General features: G+C 52.6%; 1 protein-coding gene across 1 annotated transcript in view; it reads right to left on the reverse strand.

Moving 5' to 3' along the window:
• Positions 1-166: 166 nt before the first annotated feature.
• Positions 167-12816, reverse strand: part of NRBP1 (nuclear receptor binding protein 1) — a gene marked incomplete at its 5' end in the record, with an annotated part of 58096 nt that continues 45446 nt past the window's right edge. The window contains 9 exon segments of the mRNA XM_034780795.1: positions 167-1156; positions 1414-1469; positions 1540-1603; positions 2002-2055; positions 2146-2281; positions 2410-2460; positions 12029-12131; positions 12414-12546; positions 12681-12779. Coding sequence (XP_034636686.1) covers positions 1058-1156; positions 1414-1469; positions 1540-1603; positions 2002-2055; positions 2146-2281; positions 2410-2460; positions 12029-12131; positions 12414-12546; positions 12681-12779 — 795 coding nt within the window. The 3' untranslated portion in view covers positions 167-1057.

The following is a 12816-nucleotide window of genomic DNA, read 5'->3' on the forward strand; positions in this document are numbered from 1 at the left end:
GGTGCGGGGTGGAAGTGCCCCAGGGGCAGTGCCCAGCTGCAGGGGGGTGGGAGCAGGGCAGTGGGGGGAGGGGTGGAGGTACCTCAAGTGCAGGGCCCAGGCCCCAGAGCATGGGAAGGGGGGGGAGGGGGCAGGGCCCAGCACACATGGCAAAGAAGCAGCCTTCACTTATTTACAAAACCGTTTATTAAAAATAGGAACTGATAGAAACTAGACACAGGAGGCTCCGTGGTACAGCGGCAGCTGCCAGAGGCGAGGCCCCGGCTCCGGGGATGGGGCTGCAGCAGGGAGAGGAGTGGTGGAGGCAAGGCCCCCACTCAGGTGAGGCCCCTGCTCCGGGAGAAGTGGGGCAGGAATCCAGGACTAAGGCTCTGCCCGCTCACAGTTGCCCCTTACACACCCAGGGGCCGGGCTCAAGACGGGGGCTCCGGTGTGAGCAGTGGGAGGAGCCCACTATAGGGCACCCACGAGTGCTCCTAGCACCTGCTCCCAGCCACACCCCTGCCCCGCTCGCTCCAGGAGAGCGGTCGCCCCTCCGGCCCCTGCCAAGCTGCTGTGCAACACGTAAACAAGTGATAGAGAAGCGCCAAGGGGCTGCTGGGGCGAGGATGAGCAGGGCACTTTGCAGAGCCCCCCTCACCCCGGCCCTGGGGGATGAATACAGAACGGTACTAGAGGCAGATGCCAGATGTGGTGCACATGGGGATAGGGGGCTCCCCTCTTTCCTACCTTTAAATAAAAAGATTTCTGTCCTGTGCAAAAGAAAACCCACCAACCTTTGTACAATTCCAACAGACCAAATGCCATGCACATTCCCGCGGCCCGGCTGGCCACGCCGCCCCACACACTCCCAACAAAACACGGCTGAAATAATACTGACGCGCAAAGTCCCCTTTAATAGGTAGGCAGGGCAGACTGTCGCTGGGCCTGGCGACGGCACATGCAGGATGAGCTTCCAAGCGCAGCGGCTAGGGTCTTGCTGGTGCCCTACACAGATGGACAGACTCAGAAAAGGGTCACGGGCAACTAAGCAACGCCAGCCAGCCTGGAGGGGCTGCTAGGACGACACGGTCACCGCCGTCAGGGCTCCGTTCCGGGCAAGGTGGAACTTGTTGAACGCCTCTTCAAGTAAACAGCTGAGTCTGCTCTGGTCGGCCTAGGGAGAGCAGAGCACAGTTAGCAGTGTGTCTGGGCCGGCTCTGACTGCACGCTGGGCCATGGGGCTGACCAAGCCCACACCTGAGAGACAGGAGCCTGGGCCTGGGAAGGGGAAGACTGGGGGGATGGCAGGACAAGAAAGGCTGTGGCCTGTGCGCTGAGGGGAGGGGGCTGACACAGGAAACCGCCTGGGGGGGGGGGGAGCCCGTGCAGCCAGTTCCCCCTCGTGCCAGTGAGGGTGAGGCAGGAGCTCACCTCACTGATGAATCCCAGCTGCACCAGCTCGGCCGCCAGCTCCTGGATATTGTCATCTACAAGAGAGAGGAGTGAGTGAGTCCTGGACTGGTGGGACGCCCCGGGGGGGGAAGGGCAGGTACTTACTGGGCAGTAAGTCACAGCTCAAGTGTCGATTCAATTTGTCTTCCAGTTTCAGCAGCAGGGTCAACTGCAGGAGAAAGGTGAGCATGAGAAGGAGCTGCAATTCCTGCATGATCGGGGGGAAGCCCCTCCCCCAGCCCTGGTGGCCAGTGCCCTTTACGGTGGGGGGCACTTTGAGCAGTGCCTGGAGCAGGCCCAGTACAACCCCCTCCGCTCCCCCCGGGACAGAATGCACCGCACCCAAGCCAGGAAATGCCACGCGCTCACCCCGCAGGGACTGCGCTGCACCAGGTGGGCTGCCACGCTCAGCTCTGGCTTTGGGGCCTGCATGCTGGAGCCAGCTCCGCTCACCCCACTACTGCTGCCAAGGCGGAGCCGAGACACTTGGAGCAGCCTGCTCAGTAATGGTGCCTTAGACCCCGGCCCTGCAGAGCACACGTGTGCAAGAGGGAGACGGAAACGTACATGGTGCTTGACTCCCTCCTCCACTGACTCAATGTTACACTGCATTAGCACCACCTGAAAGGGAAGCAGAGAGGCCATGTGACTCCAGCTGTCCCTGCACGGTGCAGACACTAGAGGGAAGACAGCAGCATCTGCCGCTCTCACCTTGCGGGTCTCCACCTCAGCAGGTTCTGGCGTTGGGGTCTTCACTGACGGGGGGACAATGGGGGACTTCACCACCTCCTGCTGAGGCTGCTGGGGCCGAGGCATCCCAAAGGCTGTGAGTGGGTAGATGCCGTTCCTGCAAGAGGAGCAGCGTTATGGAGGGCGTTCGACTTCTCCCGGTGAGCAGAAGCAGCATCCGGGACCTGCCCAGGGCCAGCTGCAGGCAGGGGAGTCTCATAGCATAGGAGGGGGAAGGCCTCTTACCTCACATCCTCCAGGAACTTGTCCAGCTCCAGTGCTGGGGACTGGGAGAAGCTGAAAAAAGAAGGCAGTGAAGTCACTGGCCAAGCCAAACCCAGCCTGTGCCTCCCTCCCTGCCCAGTGCCGGGGGGCTTGCCTGACAGTTCTCTCCTCATTACAAGCAGGGCAGAGCCTCTCCCCTGTGCAATGCAGAGGCTGGAGGCTCCAGGCCTAAGCCCAGCCTGGGCCCTCCAAGGAGCTCTCCAAAGCTGAACACGCTAGTAGCATGAAGGGAAATTAACAAGCGCTAACACAATGGTAGGAACCCCATCTCCCCGCTGAACAGCAGTTAACGCATCACAAATTGTATTGCAGCCATTTAGCAGATGTCAGGGAGGGATGAATGAGAAGAGCAGAGACGTCACTCTGCTGCCCAGCTTTTCTCCCCGTCACTCGTGCTGTACTAGGGGAGAAGGAGAATGCAGAACTGGCAGTAGAACAGGCAGAAATAGGCAGTTCTGTCCATATAAAACAAGAGTTTTGTAATTTAAGGACTTACTTGGGAACCAACCCAGTAGCACCTACCTACCAAAGGATGCTTATGAACATAGGAGCCTCCTGACTGGATCAAACCAGGTTCCCTGTCTGACAGTGCTGAGGAAGAGGAGAGACCCTGGGGTAGCAGATGTGGGATACTCTTCCCCCCACAGACCTCACCATGGTATCTAATAGCTAGAGACGGATGTAAGCCCTGAACCAAGAGGTTTAATGTTGCTGCCACAATTATCATCGACTATGATCACGCTGAATAGTTTTGATCCGCAAGCGTCCAGTCCCTTTTCGCAGCTTACTAAATTCTGGCTTCAGCGACTTCCTGTGGCAGAGTGTTCCGCAGGCTAGTTACACATTGGGTTCTGGGTGTGTGAGAGAAAGTGTTTCCTTTTCTCTTTTTCCTTTTAAGGACTGAAGTCCGCCGTTCTTGTGCAGGGAGAAGAGATGTTCCCGCTCTCCCTCCTCTACTATTTTTCTCGCTGTCGTGTCTGCTCTTATTAATCTCCTTTCTAAGGTAAAAATCCCAATCTCTTCCATCTTCCTGGAGAGTTTTTACAGGCCCTTGATCATTCCCACTGCTCTTCTCTGAACCCCTTCCTGTTCTGCAATATCCTGGGAGAGAAGGTGATCCAAGTACCCCATGTTGGACACAGTCGGGGGTAGACAGTTAAGTACGTACCCAGGGACTTACCTAGGTATACCCAGATGGGCATGTTTTCCCTGTGATTGTCATCTTCATGCTATTTCAGCAAAGGGGACCATGTGGTCCCTGCCGAAAGCTACGAATTCGCTGGTTGTCATGGTTACTGTGGGATGTGCATGTGGAAGAGATTAAGAGTCATGTGACGGGTGGAATATTGTGTCCCAAAGCTGCTAGAGGTGAAACTGGGCAGGCGGGGTGGTTCTCAGAGCTCACTCAAGCAAACATGACAACAACTGATGTCTTTCCACCTAGCCCCGCCAAGAGTTTACGATATAGACAAGGTGCAGGCTTGGGCCCTTACAAAGCACAAAAGAACCCAAGAAAAAGACCCTGAAAAGGGGGACGACCAGGGACAAGCTGATTACAAAGGAGACAAAAAGGTCTGGTTCTGTATAACAGGAGATGTTGTCCATTACAGAAGGGACATGCTGCCAGCATGAGTGTCTCATGGAATGTGGCTCCCAGCTCTCTGGACTGGGCAGGCACTGCACAGACCGACTATTGGGTGAGAAATCCCTCAGAGCAGAAAGGAACTTGCTAACACATGTAGACTCCACAGGGCATCTTTGATTTCGCTTTTACCTGTAACCTGATGTTTCCAGCCCTTCTTCTTGCTGCTATTTGAATCTCTCAGGCTTTGTCCCAAACTTCCACTGGGTTTTACTAGAGCCATGGCTGAGTGCTGTGTGCCAAGGACAGGGCGGATCTGTGGTGATGCTAGTGAAGGGGGGATGCTGCTTCCACAGAGGCAGCAAATCTCTGCATATTGTGGGTGTCCAGAAGTTGCGGTACTGGGCACTTGAGTGTAATGAAGTGGTGTGTACAGACAGGCTGGGGGGACTTGTGCCCCAGGGAGACAGCAGAACTCATGGGGTTAACTAGCCCCATAGATTATCTGCACTCTGACTCCAAGGCTCACTTAGGGAGCCTAAGAGCTGGGTCATGCACTTGTTCGCCTGCAGAAGGAAAGAACGGGGCTTGCAGAGCCTGGAGTGGGCTGCTTGTGTTGACAGCAGCTGCTCGTTTGGGGCAGGTTCCCCCCAGGGGGCACAGAGAAGACTCCCTTGCACTATAAGCAGGTGGGAGCGAGTCACCCTGTAGCCCGGGGTAACACAGAAAACATCAGTGACCAGCACTCCACACAGAGCCCACATGAGGCCACACCACTGATTTACAGAATTGCATTAGAACGTTCCCCATTCACTACCCCACTCTGGATGCAACCTAACATGCCATTTGCTTGTTTGACTGCACTGCACAGAGCCCAGGTCTCACCGAACTGTCTACAGTGACACTCCTGTGTGCGACTTAAGACTTCTCCCCCACCTCTCTGTCCTACTCACTCTTCCCTGTTCCGTTTGTAGCCAGGTATCCCTGTATCCCTTTTGTTTTCTCATCACTCTGCCACATTTCCCTAATGCTGTTACATCACGGCTCTTAGTCACTGCCAGGCATTCTAGGAAATTCCCCTGGTTTTGCTTTTAAATCTCTTGCATTTGTATATAATGCTTACAGCTTTTATATTTGACTAGGTGTCTGTTTTGATTGATCTCCTTGAGCGGATACCCTACAGACTTCACAGCATTTCCATGGCTCTGGTTCTGAGTCTCTCCCTGCTGTAATGTCCATCCTCTCCTGTGCTAGATACAGACACCAGCGTATTACCAACAACTGTCACACGTCAGTGTGACTGACACACTCCTCAGCGCACACCCGCTTTCAGCTGAAATGAGCCTCTAACGCCTCCTCGTACGTGCCAGCAGCTCAGGTCCATTTTGATTAAGGTGGGGACCAGTCCTTCCATACAGGTTCCCCCATACCCAAAACGTCCATCAGAGCCTGACAAACCCCTCTTCTTGGCACACATTGAGACCACAGAGTTACCTCTGAAATATGCATAGGTCCAGCTAGACATGAATTCTCTGCTTTGGTCTTCATGGCTGAGGAAGTGAGGGAGATTCCCACACCGGAACCAGCCTTTTTAGAGGACAAATCTGAGGAATTGTCCCAGATTGAGGTGTCAGTGGAGGTGGTTTTGGAACAAATTCATAAACTAAACAGTAACAAGTTCCCAGGACCAGATGATATTCACCCAAGGATTCTGAGGGAACTCAAATATGAAATTGCAGATAGTAATTGTGGTATGTAACCTATCACTTAGATCAGCCTCTGCACCAGATTACTGGCAGATTGCAAATGCAACACCAATTATTTTTTAAAAAGGCTCCAAAGGCAATGCTGGCAATTACAGCAGTAAGCCTAACTTCAGTGCCGGCAAATGGGCTGAAGCTATATGAGCTGGGGTGGGAAGGGACTTTGGGGAAGGGGCTATAGTGGTGCAGGGAGGGGGTGGAGGGGGGTTTGAGCATCCACAGGACAGAGAGGAAGTCGGCACCTATGGTCTGGTCCCTTGAGAAACCTCCTAGTTGTAGGATGAGCGAAAACAGAAAAATCATATGCTGGAAGGCCATCACAGTTGCCAAATGCACCTTTATAATACAGTTTAAAGATAATCCGGTCATTTCTAGTTCTAAGACACAATCTAGCACAAATGAGAACAGAGAGGATGTAGGTGAAAGGTGTTTTAAGTCACACCTATGTTTGACTCTCATCCACTTTTGGGTGTGTGTGTCACAAGTAGATAGTTTCCTGCTATGTAACAGCACTCCCTTTATATCCCCAGAACAGGTTGTTTCTAAACCCTGCGAATCATGCCTTGAGACAGAGAACCCCAAGGCTGGGGTGGCAGATTTGACCAGCATCCTGAGAGAGGAAACAGGCACAACCTAGAGAGGGAGTGGTTGACAAACAGCGAGCTGAGTGAGGTAAGGAAACCATGTTTGTCTCGGCCACGTCGGAACTACACGAATAACCTAGGCTATGTCTTGAACAGCAGCTTGGACATCAGGGGAACTGGGGGAAATGCATACAGAAGTCCTGGACTCTAACGAAGGAGAAAGGCATCTCCCAGGGAACGGTGACTCAGACCACCTCTTGAGTAGAACTGGGCGCATTTCTTGTTTTTGGCTGTGGCAAACTAGACTACCTGTGGGACACCCCAACAGTGAAATACGCATTGGAATATAGTGGGATCTGTCTCCCATTCGTGATCTTGTAAGAAGCATCTACTGAGGGCATCCGCTGTGGTGTTCTGTACGCCTGGGAGGTAAGATACTGAGTCATTGATCTGGCTTCATTTGCACCAATTCCAGTCTCACTGCTTCGGCGCAGAGAGAAGGCAATCTCGTTCCCCCTTGGCAGTTTACGTAAAACACGCATGACATGTTGTCCATCATTACGTATTTGCCTCTGATCAGTGGGAGGAAATGGACACAGGCATTTCTGACTGCTCTCAGTTCTAGCAAGTTGACGTGTGGGTGGACTTGAGAGAAGACTCCCTGCCTTGAACAGTGTGAGCACCGAGTGGGTTCCCCATCCCAGTAGGGACGCATCTGTTATTACGGATGTTAGAGATGGTTGAGCGCAGGGAACCCCTGTGCAAACACTGTGAGGGTTCTTCCACCAGTCGAGGGATTTTTATTTATTTTTACTACCGAAGACATGAGAGTAGCATGTTTAAACTATGTCTGTTTGGTGAATAAACAGTTCTGAGCCACCTTTGGAAGCAGGGGATGTGAAGTCTCACGTGATTTATTACAAACGTGCCAGCTGCCATACGTCCCAATAGCTGAAGACAATTTCTGGCTGATGTTTGACAGCTGACTTGAACCATAGTGACTAAACTGGCTGGGGGTATGAACCTGTGGGAGGGCAGGAATCCTCTGGCTGTTACCGTATTGAGGTAAGTGCCTATGAATGCCAGATGTTGTATTGGGATTAAGGTGGACTTTTGGATGTTTATTTGTAGTCCCAGTCTGAGAAATAGGTCTACGACCTCTGAGTGGCCACTGAAGCGTCATTGAAGGACTGCCCTTTGAGCAGGCAGTCATCAAGGTATGGGAAAAAATCAGAATTCCTTGTTTGCGAAGATGAGCCACTACCACAGAAAGAACTTCTGAGAACACTCTGGGCGCAGACGAGAGACCGAACAGGAGCACCCTGTACTGGAAGTATTCTTGACTCAGAGTGAAGTGTATGCCCTTTCTGTGGGAGCGGGGGATTGCTATACGGACATAAGCACCCTGACAGCTGAGTGCCAAGAACAAGTCGCCTTGGTCCAATGATAGAATTATTGCTGTAAAAGTTACCATTTTGAACCTCTGATTCGTTACAAATCTGTTGAGTAATCTGAGATCTTTTTTGAACCAGGAAATATCTGGACTAAAGTCCCCTCAGTGTTGTGTGGGAACTGGTTCTATAGTACCCAGATTCAGGAGAGAGTCGATTTCCTGTCGCACAAGGTGCTCATGAGAGGGGTCCCTGAGGAGGGACGGGGGAAATGGGGGAACAGAGGTAAAGTGGATGAAGTAACCTGTTGAAATGATCTCCAGTACTTGTCTGTAGCAATATTGTCCCAGTTTTGATGGAAATGAACCAGGCAGTCGCTGAAGCGAGGGAGACGTGCGGATTGTTGCAGCAGATAAGAATGGGGGTAGTAACTCAGCACCCCAATCAACCCATCCAGATTAGTGTTTCAAGTTCTGGGTTTACTGGTCTCTCCTTCTGGAACCGTTGTCTCTTACGCAGAGGTTTGTAATCCCTCTGGGAGGTGAGAAACTGGGTGCGATGTGAGCTATGTGCATCTGAGATTTACTGAACCTTTTTTTGTGCAGGGGTGTACATTCCCGAAGAGTGCAAGGTGGCTCTAGAGTCTTTTAAGGTATGCAAAGATTCATCAGTTTTTTCTGCAAATAACTTTGATCTGTCAAAAGGAAGGTCCTCAACTGTATATCGAACGTCTCGGAAAACCCAAGAACTGAAGCCAGGATGCCCCTTCTCATGACTGTCGCCATGGAGATAGAATGAGCGGCTGTATCAGTGGTGTCCAGAGGCATCTGCAGAGATGTTCTTGCAAGCAGTTGGCCCTCTGCTAGGATTGCCTGGAATTGCTCCCTCTGGTCTTCTGGGGGATGCTCAATAGTTAGTATGGCCTGATAACTGGCAATCCTAAATTGTAACAGAAGCCAATGAGTATGAGTTATGGCCAAAAAAATCAAGACACATTAAATATTTACCATATGGAGTTGATTTAGTGTGGTGCTGTCTGTAGTGTTCATTCACAGCATCATCCACAAGGGAGTTGGGGGATGGGTGTGAAAATAAAAATTCTGAGACCTTGGAGGAAATATTTTTATATAAAAAAATGTAATATTTTTTGTCCGCCCTCTTACAGATGTGGTACTTTGGCTGAGATATGCCAGATTATTTTTGCAGGGTCTAAAATCCTCGTTAATGCGTAGCGCAACATGGACAGATGAAGTCTGCAAAATATCAAGTAATTTATACTGCGACTTCTTAACCTCCTCCAGTGGAATTTGCAATGAGTCCACTACCCTTTTAATAAGGTCTGAAACTGTTTAAAATCGTCAGCCAAGGACAGCGAAGGAGGCATGACAACTTTGTCTGGGGAGGAGGAAGAGATGTTAGTTGTACGGGTAATTTGTCCAATCTCTCTTCTGGCTCCTCAAAGGTTTCCTCTTGTGGATCAGAAACCCTAGAGAAAGGCTGGTGGAGACTGTCTGCTCTTCTCCTGGTGAAGAACACTAGGGGCCCAGGAGAATTGCTGGCAGTAAGCCATCCAAGGGTCCCAGTATGGCCATTGAGGTGGTATGTAGGGCATGGGTGGAGGCACCCCACTGTGTCCATACCAGCAGCGTGGAGCATGACTCTCACGAGGACTGTCCAACTCCTTAGAGGTCTCAGGATAAAAAGTTCCTTGATAATGGAAGGGAGAGCCCCAGACAGAAATATGGGAGACCGATGAAAAGTCCCCATCGTCTTCCTCCTCCTCCTCACTTGATAGAGGTGGAGCAGTCATAGAAATAAGCAGAGACTCCGTTGGTACCGGTGAATCTTTGAGGAACAAGATGTGGTTGGTGCTGAACAGGGGAGATTCAGGCATTTCTGTTACTGCCATGTCTCGAGGAAATCTAAATCTCTTGAGGTACCAGAACAGTGAGTGGTACTGATGAAGCAAGTTGGGCAGAGGTGACTGTGGCAGACAGTGCCGAAGGTACCAAAGTTCATACGCCCTACGATGAATGACCAGTAGCTGTCAGTCTGGTCTTCTGCGGAGCCAAAGTGCTGGGTACTGAGGTCCTTGCAGACCGTTGGTACCAATTTAGCAGAGCTGGGCTTCTCTCTGCCACTTCAATCATCCAACAGTGCCAATCTTCTGGAGCCAGAACTCAGAGTCCTTAGGCTTACTGGTGGTGACAGTAACTGAGGAACCTGCGGCCTTGTGGATACTGAGTCAGAGATCAGTAGGTGCTGAAATGGTCAACCTGATCAGAGACGGTCTGTTAGGGGTAGATTCTCTACCCAGAGGGCTGGAAGGCCACTTTCTAGAGAGTCTTTTCGAGAGGATTCCAGCGATTTCCTCTTCAATGCTCTAGGGGAATGGCGCAACGAGGAGGCTGAAGCAGTCGATGTGATTGGAAACGGTGTACAGCTTGTCCCACTTCTGGCGGCAGGATTCCCGGTGCCCTGAGCTGACGGCTGGGCTTAGTCTTGGACCCTCCAGGAACAATGCAGATCCCAGAGGTGAGAGGCACCTCTCTTGTGAATGAGAAGCTGCTCACAGAAAAGCCTCCTGGTGATCAGCCCCTAATTTGTTGCACTCCCCAGCCCTCCTGAATGCTCCACACACTGCCAGGCACACAGTAAGAGCCTCCTGCTTTATATGGCTGCCCAAACCTCAGACACCACACCACCACCTCCTCACACACAGGGCACCTGCCTCAGCTGAGTGTCTGGGGAATCAAACTGCTACGACCCTCATCCGCCCAACCCCACCCTCCTGCCTCCCATCACCCCCACATGACAAACCAGGTCCGACACGTAGCGTAAGCGCCCAGAGGAGGGCCCTGTGCAGCACCAGGGTGGTGTTCTAAAGGTAAAAGGGACTAGAGGTCCTCTCCAAAAACAAGCAGACACTCCCTCCCCAACAGCGTTGCCACCTGTCCCAATATTTCATGTTCTCTTGAAGCCCCGGCTCCTGGAGCCAGGTGATCAGGTGAGAATATTGCTTTCCTTTTTGTTTACTTACCCCACAGTAACTGTGGTTTGTCGAGGTGTTTGTTGTCAGTGCGGATTCCATTGTAGGTGTACATACACTTCATGCACATATATGGAGATATCCTATCTCATAGAACTGGAAGGGACCCTGAAAGGTCATCGAGTCCAGCCCCCTGCCTTCACTAGCAGGACCAAGTACTGATTTTGCCCCAGATCCCTAAGTGGCCCCCTCAAGGACTGAACTTACAACCCTGGGTTTAGCAGGCCAATGCTCAAACCACTGAGCTAGCCCTCCCCCCTGCACCTGTCCAGGGTGGGGCTCTGCCCTGGGTCAGACACTGCCCACGTTCCATCTGGCTGCCATAGGCAAAAGAGGGACCTGAGGGAGGCCGGGGCTGCTCCGCCCTTTGTGCTGCCTCATGACGCAGCCCAGGGCACATGCACGGCCCCAGACACGGCTGTTCAAGACTCCACTCCCATGCATGAGGGGCATATGCACCTACAGTGGGATCCACCTTGGTGACAGCTCTGAAAAAAACAAGTTTCTTACCAGCTTGGCTGCAGAGAGAAGCTTTAAAATGTAGACAGCAAAGAGATCCTTTCACTGGTTACCCAGTAAATGCCCGATTCTGAAGGCTTGGGGTACAGTGAGTGAGATAGAGGCGGCTCAGGGTTAGGCCTGAAGCGTTCACCAACTTCAGCACTGACTTCTGGGGGTAGCCTGGCCCGACAGGGAGGAGACTGGCTGCAGGTCAGTGGAGCTATCCTATCGCTCCAGCTTCCCAGCCAGCCCATGGGACACTGCTTTCCGGAGTCACGTCCCCTCCCTGGATCAGTCCCGGCACACTGAACAGTGGCTGCTCTGGGTAGTCCCATTTGGATCAGGACAACCCAGAGCAGCCAAAGACTGCCTCTCCCCCACCCATCTGTTCTTCCTCCAGTTTCTCCTCCTCTGCAGCAGCGGCCACCGCCCCAGAGACAGCCAGGCTGGCTTCCTCTCACTCCCAGGCTCTTTGGGCCATCCCCACACGAGTCAGCTCCCACCAGAGCCGAGTGTGGGAGCCTCGCATGCTCGGCACTAAGCTCTTGGCAGCAGGGCCTGTCTGTACAGCGCCTGGCACAGAGGGGTTCTGGCCAAAGACTGGGGCTCCCAGGGGCGACAGGAATACCGATCACACTGTGCTGGCCAGCTCTTGCTCCTCACTGCAGCAGTGTGGGGAGGCGAGCTCTCCTGCAGAGGGGGGTACTCACATCATTTTGACCCCCTCCCTGTCTGTGTGGTTGATCTCTGCTAGCACTGCATTCATGTCCATGTTTTTGGTCATTTCTTCTAAAGCGTTTTCAGGAATCATATCTGCACAGAAGAGGAAGGCGGTTAAACCCACACAGTCCCAACCCCTGCCCAATTTGCCAGAGGGCTACAGGAAGGCACGAGATGCAGCTTTGAGACAGCCACACTGCTCTTGCAGCAGGCAAGGCACCGCCAAGGGACGGACACTCAAGTGGTGCATCCACCCCAAGCCTGGCATTCAAGGCTAAGCTTCTGGCTTCCCAATGCTGGGATGTCTGTAGGGTGGTGAGTTGCTGGAGTCTCCTGAAAGCACAGAGCAAGGTGTGCCCTGGATCTCATACTCACGCTGATGTCCAACAATACAGTGAGCGGCCAGTAACTTCATGGAGGGCACCTCGAACAGAGCTTGGTTGAAGAGGAGCTCCCGAGCAGTGGGACGTTTCCCAGGGTCCAGCTCCAGGCACTTCTGAATGAACTCCTGCAAGGCAATAAGCCACAGACATAGGAAGGCACATCCGACAGAGCCAAGAGGGTGCTGCAGCCAGGGTGCTGGGGGCCAAGTCTGGGCCCTGCGTGTCAACAGGCGTATTCCTAACACTGCCTTGTACTCACCCTCTGCAAGGGGTCCTCCAACAGCTGGATAGCGCTGTTAATAGCCTCCTGGGGCACATAGGATGACTCGCCATTACCCTGGATTTCCAGCACCGCCATCTGCCAGCAGAAAGAAACGTTAAGCCCAGCTGAGCCC

This window comes from Trachemys scripta, chromosome 9, assembly GCF_013100865.1.
Source record: "Trachemys scripta elegans isolate TJP31775 chromosome 9, CAS_Tse_1.0, whole genome shotgun sequence".
In the NCBI taxonomy this organism is placed as follows: Eukaryota; Metazoa; Chordata; order Testudines; family Emydidae; genus Trachemys; species Trachemys scripta.